We start from the raw sequence: 18,433 nt of genomic DNA, 5'->3' as shown, positions 1-18,433 counted from the left end.
AATATGTATATTTGTTCTTTTATGATATTAAGATCCACAATTTCGGGGGCGGGGCCTGACCAGCATGGCGGACGGTCGCAGCTTGCTGGAGCTCCCTAGCGAGATGCAGGCCCAAGCGACATACGGAGACTCCAGCGGCTCACGACCTGACCCAAAAGGGGACACACCGGTTACAGAGGGAGACTGGAGTACCCCGGCCCGAAAAACCGGGATGCCGACCGCCATAAGCATAGAAGCACGGCTGCGGCCTAGCGAAGGCTCCGGGCGGGAGATGCGGCCGATCTTCCGCCTCTCGCCTCAACCACCAGCAGGACCACATAGAGTCCCGTTCCCCCCCCTCTGGGCCGGGGGGGATATCCCGGTCCACACTCCACTGCCTAAGGAGTGGATGGCCCCTGACAGACGCAGCATCGGAATCACAGAGGATAAACCGACACATAAGATGGCAGATGCACTCACTTACCACAGCCAAGTAAAGCACCTAACCGCCCAAAGCAGAATGGAGTCCCAGGAGAGCCTGACGACAAAGCTGGATGCTGTTCTGCAGGCCTTCTGGGCGAAGCTGTCAGCGAGAGCGGCAAACCCCAAACGGGACCCCCAGGCACAAGACCAGAAGCAGAAAGCACAAAATGGGCGCGGATCGCAAGGCAGCATCCAGAAAGGCCCAGCACCCGTTTCAAGCGACACCCGCCAGCAGTTCCGGAGGAGAATAGAGGCAAGGAGGCAAGAGCCGTCCATACCCGCTCCCAAGTTACGACCGACAGGCGGAGCCGTGGCGAGGCGTCCTGCTCCCAAGCGGAGGATCAAGTGGCTACAAATACCAACCCATAGCAGGTACAAGCGGAGGGCACAACGCCACCAGAGACCATGGGACTTCCATCCCACAACGACGAGCCGGCAGACCCCTCACAAACGCACACGGGACCCCAACTCGACCCAGGCTGAAGAGGGTGAGAGGGCAGAGTACACACCAAGGCCCAATGGGACTGCTGACAACACCCCTCCCCACTGCCTTATACTGCCACACTTAGGAGTAGACATGCTCCCCCCAGCAGGAATCGGCTAAAGCACCCGGTTAATAGGCGGCAGGAACTCCACAGACTTAATGGTCTCACGAGACAATACCCTGCCAGCACCACAAGCTGGGTCGGACTCTGACTCCAACTCCCATGACTTTCCACCAATGACCAACACACAGAGTACTGGTTGCTATTTGGCCCCGACAGGGGTACCCCCCTCCACGAAGTCGAATTGTTTTTAAAATGCCATTATTTCACCACTTGCAGAAGTATGCTGCCGCAGCTCCTTACCTATGTCTAGCTTAACTACTCATGCATTATTTTACTAGTAAGTCCTAACAAATGGGGCAACTTAAGCATGTAAAAATTAACGGTGAAAACTAGTCAGGAAATGCGCATATCTAGTTTAGCATGTTACACTACACATTACTGTAGTATTCTAACCTATATTCGACTAAGCTTGTTAATATTAGCCGCATTCAATATAAGTACATAAGACGTAATAACCATAACAAACCTTGTTTTATTATCATTCATAGGCATTGCACAGTTTTCATCATTGTCTTTCTATGTTATGTTATTTTAAAAAAAAAAAAAGTGCTGAACTGTCGACATTTTGCAACATTATTGCTCTTAGCCTCAATGTACATTTTCGTTTAAAAAATGTCACTGTGTGCTTGTTAACTAAACTATGCACTACAAAAATAAAGAATTTAAAAAAAAAGAAAAAAAGATCCACAATTTCAGCATTGTATGCTAATTACGATGTACCTGTCACCTGAACTTAAAGTGCCTTGTACAAGTTCACATTAAAATCATCTCTAATGATGAGGATCTCTCTCTGAGTCTGGGCTACAAATAGCTCAATAGATTCTTGATATTTCAAGATTTGTGCCATGACAAAGTATTGTGTCTTCTCTTACGTATAAGAGGTTACCTAGGTATTTATTATTTTTTTATTTAAAGCTTCCAAGTACAAGTCCCTTCGTGGTCGCCAATTGTAACCGCTGGCGGTTCCCTTATTTACCACTATAATGTCTTAAAGCATAGAACTTAGTAGGGCTAACCATACAGATATCTTAGCCATAATTTTATATAGTTAGTGTAAGAGATCCTCTATTTAACATATATAAATAATTGAGAATACAATATAAAATAAGGATTGTCTTGGAAGCAATAGTTTTGTCTTTTAGATATTTATTATATAAAAATATAAATATAGACATATAAAATCCATTAAAGCAGAGTTTATAATATGAAATTAAATGCTTGCAAATATCATTAATAGGTTAACATACCCTTTCTGAACATGTCATCATGTCAGCCTCTCAGTCATTTTAAGATGGAGCAGCATCTGTCTCCAAGTCTCTCCTCTGTGTCTTAACATTTAAAAAGTACACCTATTTGTACCTTAGGTGTCGTCATTTTACGGTCACTGTAGTTCATATATGAAAAAGTTACTTTTTTTTTTACTTTATTCATTTTAGGACCACCCTTAATTTGGCAAACATACAAGGCCATAACTAAAGGGTGCATACGTCATGGAAATTTTCCTGACTTAGTTCAAGATGGCATCTTAAAGTCTGAATAGCTTATCTGTTGTTTATACTAAGACGTAAGTGCACAGTCGTGGGAGATTCCCGCATTTGGGGAAGTTCCATTAACTTGGGGTTACCACAGTATATTGTGTACTGAAAGAGTCGTAGTATAGCCTTGAAGCTTGTTTATGCGTTATTGTAATTCGTCTGGGACAAAATGGCGCAAACATATTATGCACTGAGGTTATTGCTTAAAGAAACATCTATGAAAAACAATATGTTCCATTTCTAACACCTTGTCAATTTGCAATATCTCTTAAAGACAAAGTACACAGTTTAAGAAATACATTTCATTCTAAAACTTGTAATATTTGCATTTGCCCATAACAGCCCTACATATTGAGGACCTGGAAAACAGGGGGCGCCGCAATAACTTAAGGCTGCGAGGCCTCCCTGAAACTGAGGACACCCCCCAGCAGCTACAAGAAAGCCTCCTGGAAATACTCAATGGGATCCTAGGCCGTGACCACCAGGCACCTATAGAATTTGTAAGAGCTCATAGAGCCCTCTGTCCTAAGGGCACGCCAGATAGCCCACCCAGGGATGTCATATGCTGCCTGGCGAATTTTGCCTGAAAGGAGACTATCCTTAACCCCTTAAGGACCAAACTTCTGGAATAAAAGGGAATCATGACATGTCACACATGTCATGTGTCCTTAAGGGGTTAAACAAGCATGAGGCCAGAAAACACTCACCTACCGCAACCAAGACCTGCAACTTTTTCCAGATTTATCGCCGATTATTCTGACCTGCCGACGCGCTCTGAAACCACTCACGAGGGTACTGGTGGCCCAACAGATCCGGTACAGATGGCAGATGCCCACGGGACTTCTTGTCCACACGCCGAGAGGTCCATTCCTGGTCCGCAAACACAGCGACTACATAGCACTGGGCACAGAGCTCCAACTGCCCGCCATCAACATGAGATGGCCTGACCCATTGGACATCTATACCACCGCAAGAAACCCCTATCCGAGACCGGCGCTGCCGCAACGCACTCGATGGGGACGCCAGGAGGTACCGCCCGCTAGAGGGCATGACTTTCTCCCCCCCCCCCCCCCCCCCCCCCCCCCACCACTGCACCCAGCCCTGGCTGCCTCGCACCAGCCTGGCCCTCTCTAGGGCACAAATAGTCCAGTTACAAGACTTGGACACAGTCCCCAGGTACAAACTTGGCCAACCTACAGATTGGACACCCCACATTGGCACTCTGTCTCTCCGCTAACAGTTGCCGGGCCACACTCCACCTACAGCCAGGCCACACAGAAGCGTCACCGTGGACATAAGGGCCCCGTCTACCCAGATGGGGTTGGGTGGGTTGGGGGATGTGGCCCAAGGGACTGTGGTACCTAGTAGTGTCCGCAAGTGTTGGCACTGGCCCGCTGGGAGCGCCTACTGCGCTGTGTCTCTGTGGCACACGCGCCTGCACATGCTGAAATTGCCCACTGCATTGTACTTAACTTGCATATGTGCCAGCGCATGCTAAAATTATTTACTGCGTTGCATATCACACGCATACCCGCATGCACAGGTTACAACTACCCTCTACGCTGCAAACCACTGTTTATGCGCCCGCCATTATTAAAACTGCCCACAGCAGAGCGGATAACATGGCATAGGCGCCCACACATGCTAAAATTGTCTACTGCATTGTATTGACCGCTGTATACGTGCCGGCACATGCTCAAACTGCTTCTTGGCTGGTATATAACCCCGTATGCACGCCCGCGCATGCTCAAATTGTCCATTGCATTGTATATAACATGGTATGTCTTTCTTAGGAGCTATTGTCTGGTCCTTTTATTTATAGGGCTTCCTTTTGGACTTGCTCCTTTATTACCTTTAATTGCTTTATTTCTGTATAATATGGTGTATACGCCTGCTTATGCTGGACTTGTCTACTGCACTGCATGGACCATGTAAATATGCCTGCGCAGGCTAACATTGCTTCTTGGTTCATATATCACCCTGTGTACACACCCGTGCATGCTACAATTACCATGGCACTGTGTATAACACGGTATATGCTCCTGCACACGCTACACTTGTCTACTATTTATACAACGGGTTATGCACTTGCGCAAGTTCAGAAGGTCTATTGGTTCGTATGCAACACTGGATAGGTGCCAGAATATGCTACACTGGGGTACAGCTCTGTATATAAAAGCCTCCGAACACACAGCCCAGAGACAAGCTGACCCCAGAGCAACACAACCCTCCGCCACACAGATGGGGGAACCCAAAAGGGGGTCCATTAACCGGGATGCCCTCAGGGGGGACACAGGCTTTCCATACCACTTTCAGGGATGGAGGAACGGCACCACACTGGTGCACATAGGGGGAATGGGTTGGGGGTGTCTACCAGTATCCTAGACATATGAGCTGTAGAAAGGGGTTAAGCCCTGGGTCGGCTCGTACACCTTCCCTTCAGACTAGACAATGTCGGGACCCGGGGGCGAGTTCCCGCAGACACACAACAGTATCACCAAGAGGTCATAGTTCCGGCTGGAACCCGACCATACCCTGGGAGACTCTCCCCGGGGACGCGACAGAAGTTTTTCACAGGTTTGAGTTACAACTGTTAGTGTTTGTTGTGATCCTCTGTCACCTCTGTTGGCTGGTTGACAAGGCGCCTTCCACTCCCCGTGAGGTCGGTGTCTTCTGTATAGGGGGGTCATCACCCACTCCGGTTTCCGGGCCGGGGGATTTCTACCCCCCTGACACCGGTGCCTCTGCTCCATTGCGGGGGCTGCCCCCTCCGTGCCCGGCCGCACAGGGATACCCACTACCCCGCTCTGCTCTGCCTGCCCCGGACCGGACTCTACCTACCTGGGCCCTCACAGACCGAGGCGACTTAGACACTCGTGGGACTTGACAATATGGCTACACCCGCACCCAAATACGCACCGGCCCCACTCAACTTCCTATCCCTAAACGCTAAGGGCTTAAACTCCCCCGAAAAGAGGTCACACGCACTACGCCTCTGTCAGAAAACTAGAGCTCATGTGGTCTATCTCCAGGAAACCCACTTTAAAACCAACTCTGCTCCGAAACTCTGTAACCACATATACACCCAAGGCTTCTACAGCAATAACCCGGACGGGAAATCTAAGGGGACAGCAATACTCCTACACAAATCCGTACCCTTCGTAGCTGACCTGACCATGACAGATAACTTGGGCAGATATGTATTTGTTAGGGGTAAAATCCTGGACGAAACCTATACCTTTACCTTTGCCAACATCTACGCCCCAAACACGCGACAGGACACATTCCTTCGGGACACACTCCGGGCCCTCCACGACTTCACGACAGGCTGTCTGGTCCTTACACCTGACGATGGACGCATCCAGGGGCCACTCATCGACACCCCCCCCCCCCACACACACACTGCTCAAAATTCATAAACTTCTCCACCAGTACAGGCTTACGGATTGCTGGAGGGCGACACACCCGACGGCTAGGGACTACACCTTCTATTCGACCCCGAATGACTGTTACACACGCATCGACTACTTGTTCCTTCCATATTACTACCTACCCAGATTGCGGGACTCTGCCATAGGGGGGACAATGTGGTCCGACCACGCACCACTCATGATTCAACTCACATCGCCACTACACAAACCCAAAACCACGACATGGCGGCTCCACGAAAGCCTTCTATCCAAGACGTACAACAAGCCCTGACGAATTACTTCGCCGATAACTTACCGCAGGACACATCCCCCCTCTTGACATGGGAGGCCCACAAGTGTGTGATTAGAGGGATCCTTATCTCACACTCCTCTGCCCTGAAAAAGGCACGGGAACATACGATCCGAGAACTAACTGCCAAGATAGGGACCCTAACACAGGCCCACAAACTAACACTAGACGACACACTTCTCGGGGAACTCACAGCAGCCCGTGAAGAACTAGCACGGATCTTGCAGCAATCATACACTAGGACCCTCCAGCGCACTAAATCCTTCTTCTACACAGAAGGAGACAAGTGCGGCAGGTTGCTGGCCAGAATGATCAACAAAAAACGCTCCATGACATATATTGCACGCATGCGCGACACCGCAGGCCAACTACACCACATGCTAGACCAAATCGCTACAGCTGTAACCCGCTTCTACACGGACCTTTACGCGATCCTCCCCCCCCCCCACGCCCCTCGGGCAGACCCTAACTTGGGAGCGACCCGCTTGAACGCATACCTCACTAAATACACCAAAACTAAACTCTCCTCAGACGCAGCGGAGGCCCTGCAGGCGCCCCTGACGGAGGGGGAACTGGCCCTGGCCATGAAATCCTCGAAGACCGGCAGAAGCCTGGGCCCAGACGGCCTCCCCCTCAAATACTACAAAACCTTCCTGGCCACATTATCCCTCCAATTTATCTCGTCCTTCAACTCCATAACAGAGGGAATCACTGGCGGCCAACATTGTCCTGTTGCCAAAGGAGGGGAAAGATACCGAACGGTGTACGGGCTACCGTCCGATATCGCTACTTAACTGCGACTTACGCCTGTTCGCTAAAATACTAGCTACAAGGTTGAATCCACACATACCAGACTTAATCTCCCCTGACCAAGTGGGATTCGTTCCCCACAGGGAAGCCAGGGACAATACGGTCCGGGCCCTCTCCCTGATCCACCATGCGCAGCGCACCTCTGAGAGCCTTCTCCTCCTCTCTACGGATGCAGAGAAGGCCTTCGATAGGGTGTCGTGGGACTATCTATTCTCGGTACTGGGACATATCGGCCTGGGGACCCATATGCGCCAGTGGATAGAATCTCTTTACTAATCCCCCACGGCCAGGGTGTGCATAAACGGGGTCTATACAGATGCATTCCCGGTCAGGAACGGAACCAGGCAGGGCTGCCCCCTGTCGCTACTTTTATTCATCTTGGCCCTGGAGCCCTTCCTACAAGCGGTAAGGGACAACCCAGATATCTTGGGGGTGACGGTGGAGGCAGACCACCACAAAATCGCAGCATATGCGGACGATATGCTATTTTTCATAACTAACCCAGAAATCTCCCTCCCAAACCTCATGGCAGAGTTTAAGACATACGGCCAAATCGCCAACCTCAAGATCAATTATGCTAAATCCTCTATCCTCAACATTGGCTACCCCCGGAGGAGGGCAGACCAAATCCGACAAAACTTCCCCTTCCAATGGCAGGACACTGCTATTAAATACCTGGGTGTGAGGCTCACAGCCGACCATCCAAACTATACCATATGAATTTCACCCCACTGATGGGAACCTTAAGGAAGAACCTGACACAATGGGCCACACCTCACTTTTCCTGGCTTGGCAGGGTTGCCATTGCCAAAATGAACATTCTCCCAAGGGTACTTTACCTATTCCAGACAATACCAATCCCACTCCCTACCACCTTCTTCTCAGCACTCCGCACCCTCCTCATTAAATTTATCTGGAAGGGCACTAAACCCAGACTCAAGTACACACAACTCACACTGGCCGTTCCTGACCTCAAACTGTATTGCCAAGCATGCCACATGCAACGGTCCCTGGAATGGGCAAAACATGGGATTAGCAAACCCTGGAAGGCCATCAAAACACACCACGCAGGCAGGCCCCTTTCAGCCCTCCTGTGGCTGGACCCCTCGACTGTTGGCGGTTAGTCTACCAACAACCCTTCATCACCGCCACCCTAACCATATGGCACTCACAAGCAAGGAAACTACGCCTCTCCTCCTTCCCATCCCCACTACTACCTCTGGTGTACAATCCGGACTTTGAACCGGGGGTAAGACCGGGAAACCTCCGCTGCGTCTTCCCACAAAACATACCCAGACTCCGAGACATGACTGCCAATGGGAAAATTTTGTCCCTACAGACGCTCACGGGCACGCCCACCCACCCCTTCATGACGACACTTAGATACACCCAAATTAAGAACTAAATCACCGCCATACCACAATACCCCGACGTGTATATAGGGACCTTACGCCATTCGAACAGTTGTGCCAGGACCCGGAGCCCATGCCCCATAGCTTTTCCTACCTCTACTCTATGCTACAACAACAGGGACAGCCCCCACCCCCCTTCATGTCCAAATGGGAGACTGCCGTAGGGAAAACACTTACCGAGACCCAATGGCACAAGATCTGCGACCTAGGGCATCATTGCGCAATCGCTAGCAAAACTCAGGAAACGGCCTACAAGGTCCTCACACAATGGTACCTGACACCAGAACGCTTACAGAGAATGCACTTGGACACGGACGGCCTCTGCTGGAGGTGCAAGAGAGGGGCAGGATCCTTCCTCCACTTATGGTGGGAATGCCCACTTATAGTACCGTTCTGGGAGAAAATAGCTGCCATAGTGGCCCTGTTCACGGACAATGTCCCACCCTTCCAGCCCGCCCCGTACCTCCTGCACCACACGACAACCCTCACATCACGATACAAACGCTCCCTGACCATCCGAATTCTTGATGTCGCAAAACACCTAATACCTTTTGTACTGGAAAAAATACACAACCCCAACGCTTCCCCTGTGGTTTACTAGAATGGAGGAGTTACGAGTTACAGAGGAAATCTGGTATTCAGCCCAAGACCGAACGCAGACATACTTAGACACATGGACACCCTGGCTGGCACGGGTAGGTACGGAGGCATTTCAGACTGTACATTTGACCATGGGGGGAGGAACCGACAATCCCCAGGAGGAGACACTAGGAGAATAAGGGGACGATCCACGCCTGGCTCAAAACACAGTACCTCACTCCCACACTCTACCCCACCCCCTGTCAGGTCTGGGTGTAGCGCAGGTTTGGGGGACCCGGGGAGCGGCGCGGGGGCCGACCCCGCGGGGGCGTGCTGGGGGGGCTACGACACCTGTCAGGGTGCGACCACTTGCAGTACCCAAAACGGTCTGCGGCCTCGCGGGTGCAGGGGGTGGAAGTGCACCAGTTTTGTGAGCTACAAAGTTCATTAGTTTAGAGGGAAACGCAGGATGCCCCTTAGGTTATCCCCATCAACACCATATATATCGCTGGGCAAAGCCGAATCATACCAAAGTAGGGGGTCAACACCCCACTATACCGCCATTCAGGACCCTAGACACGAGGTCCCTGGGGGGCTGCGTGTCCTGATGTGACCCTACACACTAGATGGCCACATGTCTCACTACTGCCCAGTGGCTACAGGGTAGGCATGGGGGAATAGACAAAAACCTGTGGGGCATACAAAACTACCTAACGTAGAAATGGTACACATCAAATATAAGAGAGTACTATTCATAATGTACCACCGGACCTGCGAGTCCACAATACACATGCTATTTACTCAAAGAAGCGACCTGCGAGTCGCCAAGACACGTCTGACATACCATGCCTTACGATGTATAAGCTTATATGAATGACCAAAGGGACCTGCGAGTCCATGTTTTTCTTTTTTATGTTGAAAACAACCAAAAAAAAAAATGTTCAATATAAACATATTTACAAAAAATGTTTTTTAAATATTTGAGGATTTAAAAATAAATAAATAAATAAATTACTAGAAAGAGAGGTTCTGATTTCTGTAAAAGGGCCAATATGTGAGCTGGAGGTTTAGGGAAACCACAACTTGTACACTTTCCCTCCCCCCCAAGAATTTGTCCATTTGCACCATGGACAGATCCAATATTCTTTCTGACTAGTGGTAGTAGAACCAAGAAATACCTAATTTTTGGAACTTTAGGGACCAAAGGAGTCCCTGCCTTATCCAGGTAAAGGGGTGGGTTTGCAAGGTTTTTCCCAGAATCTTGCCTACTCTGGGACCCTAGAAGTCCAAAACATTGATAATATGGTATACCTTTTCTGGTGGGTTCTCTACAACCACATTTCGTTAATTCAACTGGAGTATCATGCCATTTTTGGGCGAATTTTACGAATTCATTATCTTCTAACCATCCTCTGTAATTTGCTATAAATTCCCTCCATATATATGGGTCTAGAGTGCCCTCTGAGGGCATGCCAGCTTTCTTAAGTAACCTCTTAATATTCTTATCCTTGTCCATTGTGATGCTTGACTATAGTAAAAACCGTAAATCCCTCCAGAGTGCTTTGAGAGCTACCCATCTTAAAACTTTTAAGAGTTAATTACTTCCTTACACAAGATAAACTGTACAAAACAGTGTATAAAACACTTAGGGACCACTGCAGTGGAATTTTCAGTCTTGTCTTCGTTATTCTAAACACAGATCAGGAGATCTGCCCTTGGAGGATTCTAACTCGAATTATAAAACAAATGACAAGGCAAACAATAAAAATTACTTAAAACTCAGATATATTCCACTATCTCAAGATTATTTTAACAAGACATAACAACATCCACCTGAATATAACCATAATACCACAGAAAACAAGATCTTTAGATCAGACGTTTTTAAAATCCTTACCCACCCGGACAGGGGCCTCAAAGAGCACCAGAGAGTGAATCAATTAAAGGTAGAAAAATGTGTGGAAGCTGGCCTCCTGCCCACCGACTATGGTACAGGTCGGAGACCTCATTCGGGAGTTGCCCTGCCCAGCCGCCATTAGCAGCTTTACCTTGGTGCCCCTGGTACGGCACTTTCCCGTCATTCGAATGGAACCATACGCTAGCTCCCTCGTGGCTGTTCGCATGAACCAAACCCACAAATGGTCCTCAGCGGTACTTAGCCGAGACTGCTATGGAACTAATTTTGGCATGAGGACTTTGTGGTTCCTGGTCACCTCAGTGGTACTTAGCCGCGAATGTTATGGAACTTTTTACGGCATGATGGACTAGAGGTCCCAGGACTGTGTGTTGTCCAGCTAGAGCTAGTCCCCTATCCTTTTCCAGGAAGGAGAGGCTCCAGGAGGACCCCAGTCAAGTCATGGCGACTGGGGCAGAAGTGGTAGGGTTTTCCCCGGTTCCAGCTAGGAAGCAATCCTTGGCGGAGGTACCCAGCCTGGGTACAGGGAGCTCCAATACAACGTCAAGCAAAGTTTTAAGTGAGATTAAAATAATTTTTCGCTACCAGTGCATGTTTGTTAATGACACAGTGAGAATTGGTGCTGTTTTTTTTCTTGCTATATTTTTCATACGTGTCACAGTACCTGCTACTTTTCCAACTATTGCTTTGGCACCATTTATGCACACATCTACACATTTGTCCCAATTTATACTGTATGTGTTCATAAACTTCTGGAAACCGTTAAAGATATTCTCACCAGTGGTATGCGTCGGTAAAGTTTCACATAGAAGCAAGTCCTGCAACATCTGTGGACTTGTCTTATTGCGGTGAGTAATCATCAAATTGATGCGGTCGAGAAATTAGTTATGTATGTACGTCATCAGCAAGTTCATGAATTGCTCATAAACTGTTGCCTTCTGATACTCCTGAAGCTTTCACTTAAAAAGGCTTTATCTTTGTATTTTGTGTAGTTTTGCTCAAAATGACGACATAATTTAGCAGGTGCTAACGAACTGTTTGACAATATTTTCTTGCAAAGTAAGCATTGTGTTTCAGCACAGTGTTGATTTCTAGCAACAATGGGCACTAATCTAAACGAGCTAAATGAGCTGACAATAAAAAAGCCTTTTAATGCCCCTACCTAACAGAAACAACAGAGATCGCAAGTGTGCGCGATCTTAAGCCCACCTTGCTGTCAGCCATTTCCTATTACTCATGATAGAGAGTGGACATGAGAGTGGAAGGCTCTGTTATGGACATTGAAAGGCTCTGTTAGGTAGGTACTTACATCCACTCTCTATTACGAGTAATAGGAAATGGCTCGTGGCAGGGCGGGCTTAAGATTGTGCTATCGCAATCTCTGCTGTTTCTGACCTTCCAGGAACAAGAGGGAGCGATGGCCACCTTTGTTGTAGGGAATCGTGGCGGAGCCCCAGTTTTTTCTTCTCACGGAACCTCATTTGGGAAATGCTGGTATAAAGACACCCAGGTCTTGAGCCACATTTATATAGGAACATAAAACAAGATTAACATGACAGAGTTTGTAGGCCTTCTAAGAGGAACACAGCATGGAACTTTCTTGTCCCAATCTTAGATATGAAAAAAAAAAAGAATATTCTGAAGGAGAGAGGGAAAAAGGAAAAGAGAAAAGAGAGGGAAGCTAGGTATGTGCCACAACGACCAGACCACCATGATGCCCCGGAAGGCAGTATTTTTCCTATGCTTTACTTTCTTTGACCAAAGGAAGAGCTTAAGTCCACTCCATTTCCTGTGGTGAAAGAAATTTTCCCACAATACTCACCTATGTTCTCGTGTTGCTTTATTCGTTGTTCGAACGTCCTGTTATCTTTACTAGGGCACTGGCGAATTCACCGAATTTAGTCCTAACACAAGGGGTACAGTTTGTCCATTCGTGTTAGGACAAAATTCGGTACTTTTTGTTAGGTTTGGAATTTCATTCAATTGAATGAAATTCTGATCCCATTGCATCTTGCAGCTACTTAGTAGAGAGTTTTGTAACGGACCGTTTCAGCAGCAAAGGGGTAAAAATCCGTTTAGGCGATAATCCCCTTTTCACAGACAGGCACAGCTACTGTAAAAGCACCAAAACTCACAAATTTGGATATAAATGAATGCACCAAACTCTCGAACTGCATACAAGGGAATAAGGTAGCACTCCAAACTGGAACCTCACGAATAGCTGCTAGCAGACGAACAGGAAAAGCATACATCAGCTTACACTCCTAGCAATCAGTCTCCAACAGTACAGTGAATCCCCCCAAGAACGAGACAAGGCTCCGTGTTGTGGGTCAAGCAGTGGTCTGTTTATTTTGGGCTACCTGCCCCTGTATTTATGCAGGTCTCCCACCTGGTGGACACTCCCCTAGGGGACCAAATGGAAGACTGTAACACAGACAGACATGCATCACATTACAGACTCACAGAAGCAAAACATCCCCACAATGCATCCTGGTTTCCTCCCTTCTGCCCTGGAGATAATTGGAGACGTAATTCAATTATCTCCCAGGACAAAGGCAAAACTCCATTACACACGTGGGGACCCAAAATACAGTAATATGCTTTAAAATACATAAAGTTACCTTCCATACATTAAACATAGACATGTCACATATCCCCAGATAGCTCAGGTCTGAGTGCACATTATTAGGTGAATGGCACTCAGACCACACGAATACAGTAGAATCGCCATGTGGCCAAAGTCTTTAATCACACGAATAGGCTCCATGGCATAGCTATCTGGGTTACCACAAATCTCCACAATTTATTAGGGTCTCCACCCACCGCTCAGGGGTGGGGGCCAGGGGGGGAGGACAGTAGCCCCCCCCATCTTTTTTTTTTTTAGGGCCCCCACCTACCGCTCAGGGGTGGGGGCCGGGGGGGAGGACAGTAGGTCCTCCCCCTATCTTTATTTAGGGCCTCCACCCACCGCTCAGGGGTGGGGGCCAGGGGGGAGGACAGTAGGATCCCCCCTTATTGTTTTATTAGGGCCCCCACCCACCGCGCAGGGGGGGAGGACAGGGGGTCCCCCCCATCTTTATTTAGGGCCCCCACCCACCACGCAGGGGTGGGGGCAGAACACCAGCCGCGCGGGGGGGTGTTTATTAGGTTTTTTGTTTTTTACAGTGAGCAGCTATAGGCTGCTCACTGCTTACTACACATGCCCCTACTCGCGATATAGCGAGTAGGGGCATATTATTTACTAATACTAAGTAATCTTTACTTAGTATTAGTAAATTTGGCTGAAAGACCAATTTAGGTCTTTCAGCCTTTTAGTAGATAGCTCCCTGATACCGTGGGAATTAGGGAGTTATCTACTAAGCGGCTGCAAGAATTAGAATGAAATTCCGATACGAACAAAGTACCGAATTGCATCCTAACACGAATGGAGAAACTCTTCTCATTCTGTTAGGATGCAATTCGTCAGTTTTGCCGGCGTTCTGTCTAAGTGACAGGACGTTAGGCAATACTGACAGGGAGGAAAGCTAAGGATCATGGGAAAATTACTCTGACCAGCGGAAATGAAGCACACTTTGCTCCTCTGCTGGTCAGAGCTGGTCAAGCGGAGGAATCCTCCATAAGGCAAAGAGTCCCTACTTTGTCTTATGATTTTAAAGAAAACTAAAGAAGACAGGAAGAAAAGAATAACAGATCCTGAGAGAGGGGGAGAAGAGGAAGAGATTGAGGAAAGGCAAGTTCGGCATGACAGTGCCGCTTTAAGGCCATCTGTCTACCAGCTGAAGCTCAACAGAAGATGGGTGTTGCAACAGGACAATGACCCAAAGCATGGAAGTAAATCAACAACAGAATGGCTTAAACAGAAGAAAATACGCCTTCTAAAGTGGCCCAGTCAGAGTCCTGACTTCAACCCGATTGAGATGCTGTGGCATGACCTCAAGAAAGCGATTCACACCAGACATCCCAAGAATATTGCTGAACTGAAACAGTTCTGTAAAGAGGAATGGTCAAGAATTACTCCTGACCGTTGTGCACGTCTGATCTGCAACTACAGGAAACGTTTGGTTGAAGTTATTGCTGCCAAAGGAGGTTCAACCAGTTATTAAATCCAAGGGTTCACATATTTTTTCCACCTGCACTGTGAATGTTTACATGGTGTGTTCAATAAAAAACATGGCAACATTTCATTCTTTGTGTGTTCTTAGTTTAAGCAGACTGTGATTGTCTATTGTTGTGACTTAGATGATGATCACATTTTCTCAGATCACATTTTATGACCAATTTGTGCAGAAATCCATATCATTCCAAAGGGTTCACATACTTTTATTTTATTTATTTATTTGCGATTGGGACTTTTTTTTTTTTTAATTTTATTAGTTTGACGGGATTTATGGCCTTTTTTGGGGCTGAAAAAAAGATAAAATTCGGCAAGTATGAGGACAACTATTCAGCTGTAGCTGTTTGTCTTTGCTTTCAGCCGGTCCTGGGCTTTCTCATGTCTTCTGTTTTGGTACTGAATACCATCAGAGAAATGTATTAATATGTACAATTGTAAAATGGACATTTTAATTTACAGATACCATTTTATTTTAGTTTGTTACATATTACAAGACAAAGCAAGAAAGTAGAAGCTAAGAGAGCACTCGTATTGGGGTTAACCCAAGGGCTAAAGAAGTAGTGATAAAAAAAAAAGGAGAAAAAATATGAGTGCCCTAATGCAATTATTACTTTTAATAGTAATCCTAAAATCTATTATAAGTGTCCATAGTGGGAGTAATGCTCCAAAATTGATCAACTAAGGTATATACACAAACAAAGTAGAAAAGGGAGGTCCTGTTCAAAAGTATCCAGAGACCTTAAATTTAGTGATGTATACAAGAAATAGTTTTGCAACCCACTAGACTTATAATTTGTAGTGTAGACAGTTTTATAAATCTATATCAACTAAAGTATGTACAAATAAGTTGGAGGTCCTTGTTCATAAATTTTCAGGAACCTACACCTAGTAAGATATGCAAAACCAGGTTTTGCAATCCACAGTGGCTGTGTAAAGTGGCATTAGCTATATAGACTCTTATATCAATGTCTAGATATAAAAGACAAATGTGACGGTATCTAAACAATGTAACAAAGCTAATTGCCGATCAAAGAGAGAATTATAGATAGCCTAATAAATGAATGTCGATACAGACACATAAAAGGTCCTGTTCATAAGTTTTCAGAGACCTTTGCCTAATCATGTGTGCAAAACACCGGTTTGCAATTCACAGCTGTAGCGTAAAGACAAAGAATATGTCTGTCTAAATACTTAGATCGTTATATGGTAATGAGCCAAAATAACAAAACAGTCTCCTTGGATATAAAATACTTCTCCGCTATTAATAAGAAGGGGGGGGGAAAGCTGTTACATCTAAGCTTGTAAAATCTAACTGTCTAGTATTCTAACTAGATACATACCGTGTTTCTCCGAAAATAAGACCGGGTCTTATATTAATTTTAGTCACAAAAAACACACTAGGGCTTATTTTCATGGTAGTGCTTATTTATTTACGGTACCGGTATGTACATTGAACCCCCCATTTAATAAATCCACCCCCCCTTTAATAAATCCACCCCCCCTCTAATTAATCCACCCCTCCTTTAATTAATTAACCCCCCCTTTAATTAATTAACCCCCCTTTAATTAATTAACCCCCCTTTACTTAATTAACCCCCCCTTTAATTAATTATCCCCCCCCTTTAATTAATTCACCCCCCCTTTAATTAATTCACTCCCCCCCTTTAATTAATTGACCCCCCCCCTTTAATTAATTAAGTCCTAGACATAAAATACCGGTATCTACTCACAGTTCAAAGAGTCCGACCACTGGGTGCCTCACCGCCCGGAATAGATCCTTCCGCTGAAGATCCGTGAAGGCAGACTGACGGCGCTGCGCACGTCGTCATCACGCTGCGCGATGCCGCGGCCCGCAACGCTCCTCCCCCTCCTCCTCATAGAAGAAGGAAGTCCCGCCGGGCCGCAAAGGTAAAATGCCTAGGTCTTATTTTCGGGGTAGGGCTTATATTGCAGCCCACCCCGAAAATTCAGCTAGGGCTTATTTTCGGGGTAGGTCTTATTTTCGGGGAAACACGGTAGTAATAGGAACAAATGTCCCAGTAGCCCCGAAAGTAACAATTAATGATAGCGGTAGATTAAACTCAGGATCCGAGACTCTAAATAAATGGTTAATGATCAAAGATACAAGTTAAATAAATATTAAGTGTCAGATCGCCGAGGGCCCCTGACGCGCACTTTTTGCCCACAGCTCATCGGAAGGGACTGCCTTTTTCTACTTTGTGTATATACCATAGTTGATCAATTTTGGAGCATTACTCCCACTATGGACACTTATAATAGATTTTAGGATCACTATTAAAAGTTATATTTTAATTGCTTTATATCTAGAGATTCTACTTTAGAGGTTCATTGGGACACTATAGGCACCCAGATCCTCCACCTTGTCACAGCCCCCCACAACCTGTCACAGCCCACTACATTCACATCCTGTCACCCATACTGCATCGTTTCCATACACACGATCACCCACACCCTATCAACCCTCCACATACACTATCACCATTCTCAAACACTTACAGCCCGACACCCCCACCCCCTCCAACAATATCAAACTCACCTGCCCTTACTTTGCTGCACTTACCCTATCACATTAACTCCCCCAATCCTATCAGACTCATCTTCTCTTGCATTGTCACACTCATCCTCTATCAGTCTGTCACACTCACCTCCTTCACCCTGCCACACTCACCCTACCACATAAACCACTTCAATCTTGTCCTCCAACTGTGCCACACTCACACCAAACTCTGTCACACTCTCCTCCCCAACCCTGCTGTGGCAGAACTGCTTATTCGCGTGTTTCTCCTTGTATTTTGTGTATTGTGCACTGTTTTAAGCGTTCATACGAACAGCACCCATTCCTCTCCTAAATGCAGACCACCCCGGTACCATTAGAATGTTCACACCAATAACTTAAGTGTGAAACCGCAAGGGAAGTAATTAAGGAGTGTTCCCCTGGGTGGCCGCCAATTTGTATAGACGAACGCCAACCAGGGGGAGCATTCGTATCCTGAAAGGAAGCCATTCCCTTGCATGGTGTTCGCACAGGAACCTCACCAACACAGACTGGTCAGGGGTTCCTGAGTTTGGTGGGAACACTTTTGGGGTACTTTCTATTTTGTGGGGGTTTCTGTGCCTGAGAGACAAAGGGGCTATAGCCTTTTTTTCCCCGTGCCTTGGCTCCCAGGCACAGAGGATCCTGGGATGAAGACCCCTGTCTTCTTGTGTGGAAAACACCTTGCATGAGTGGCAGGCTTTCTGTTCCTGGGAGATTCAGA

The 18,433-nt window shown here is 46.9% G+C and overlaps 1 protein-coding gene across 1 annotated transcript in view; it reads left to right on the top strand.

Annotated features, from left to right (window-relative positions):
- The first annotated feature begins 388 nt into the window (after positions 1-388).
- The window catches only part of LOC134614928 (schlafen family member 13-like), a 113,887-nt gene continuing 95,842 nt past the window's right edge, over positions 389-18,433 (top strand). Inside the window, exon 1 of the mRNA XM_063459242.1 lies at positions 389-834. Coding sequence (XP_063315312.1) covers positions 389-834 — 446 coding nt within the window. The remainder of the gene's footprint in view (positions 835-18,433) is intronic.

This window comes from Pelobates fuscus, chromosome 1 (genome assembly GCF_036172605.1).
Source record: "Pelobates fuscus isolate aPelFus1 chromosome 1, aPelFus1.pri, whole genome shotgun sequence".
Taxonomy (NCBI): Eukaryota; Metazoa; Chordata; class Amphibia; order Anura; family Pelobatidae; genus Pelobates; species Pelobates fuscus.
This window is presented reverse-complemented; position numbering and strand designations above follow the sequence as displayed.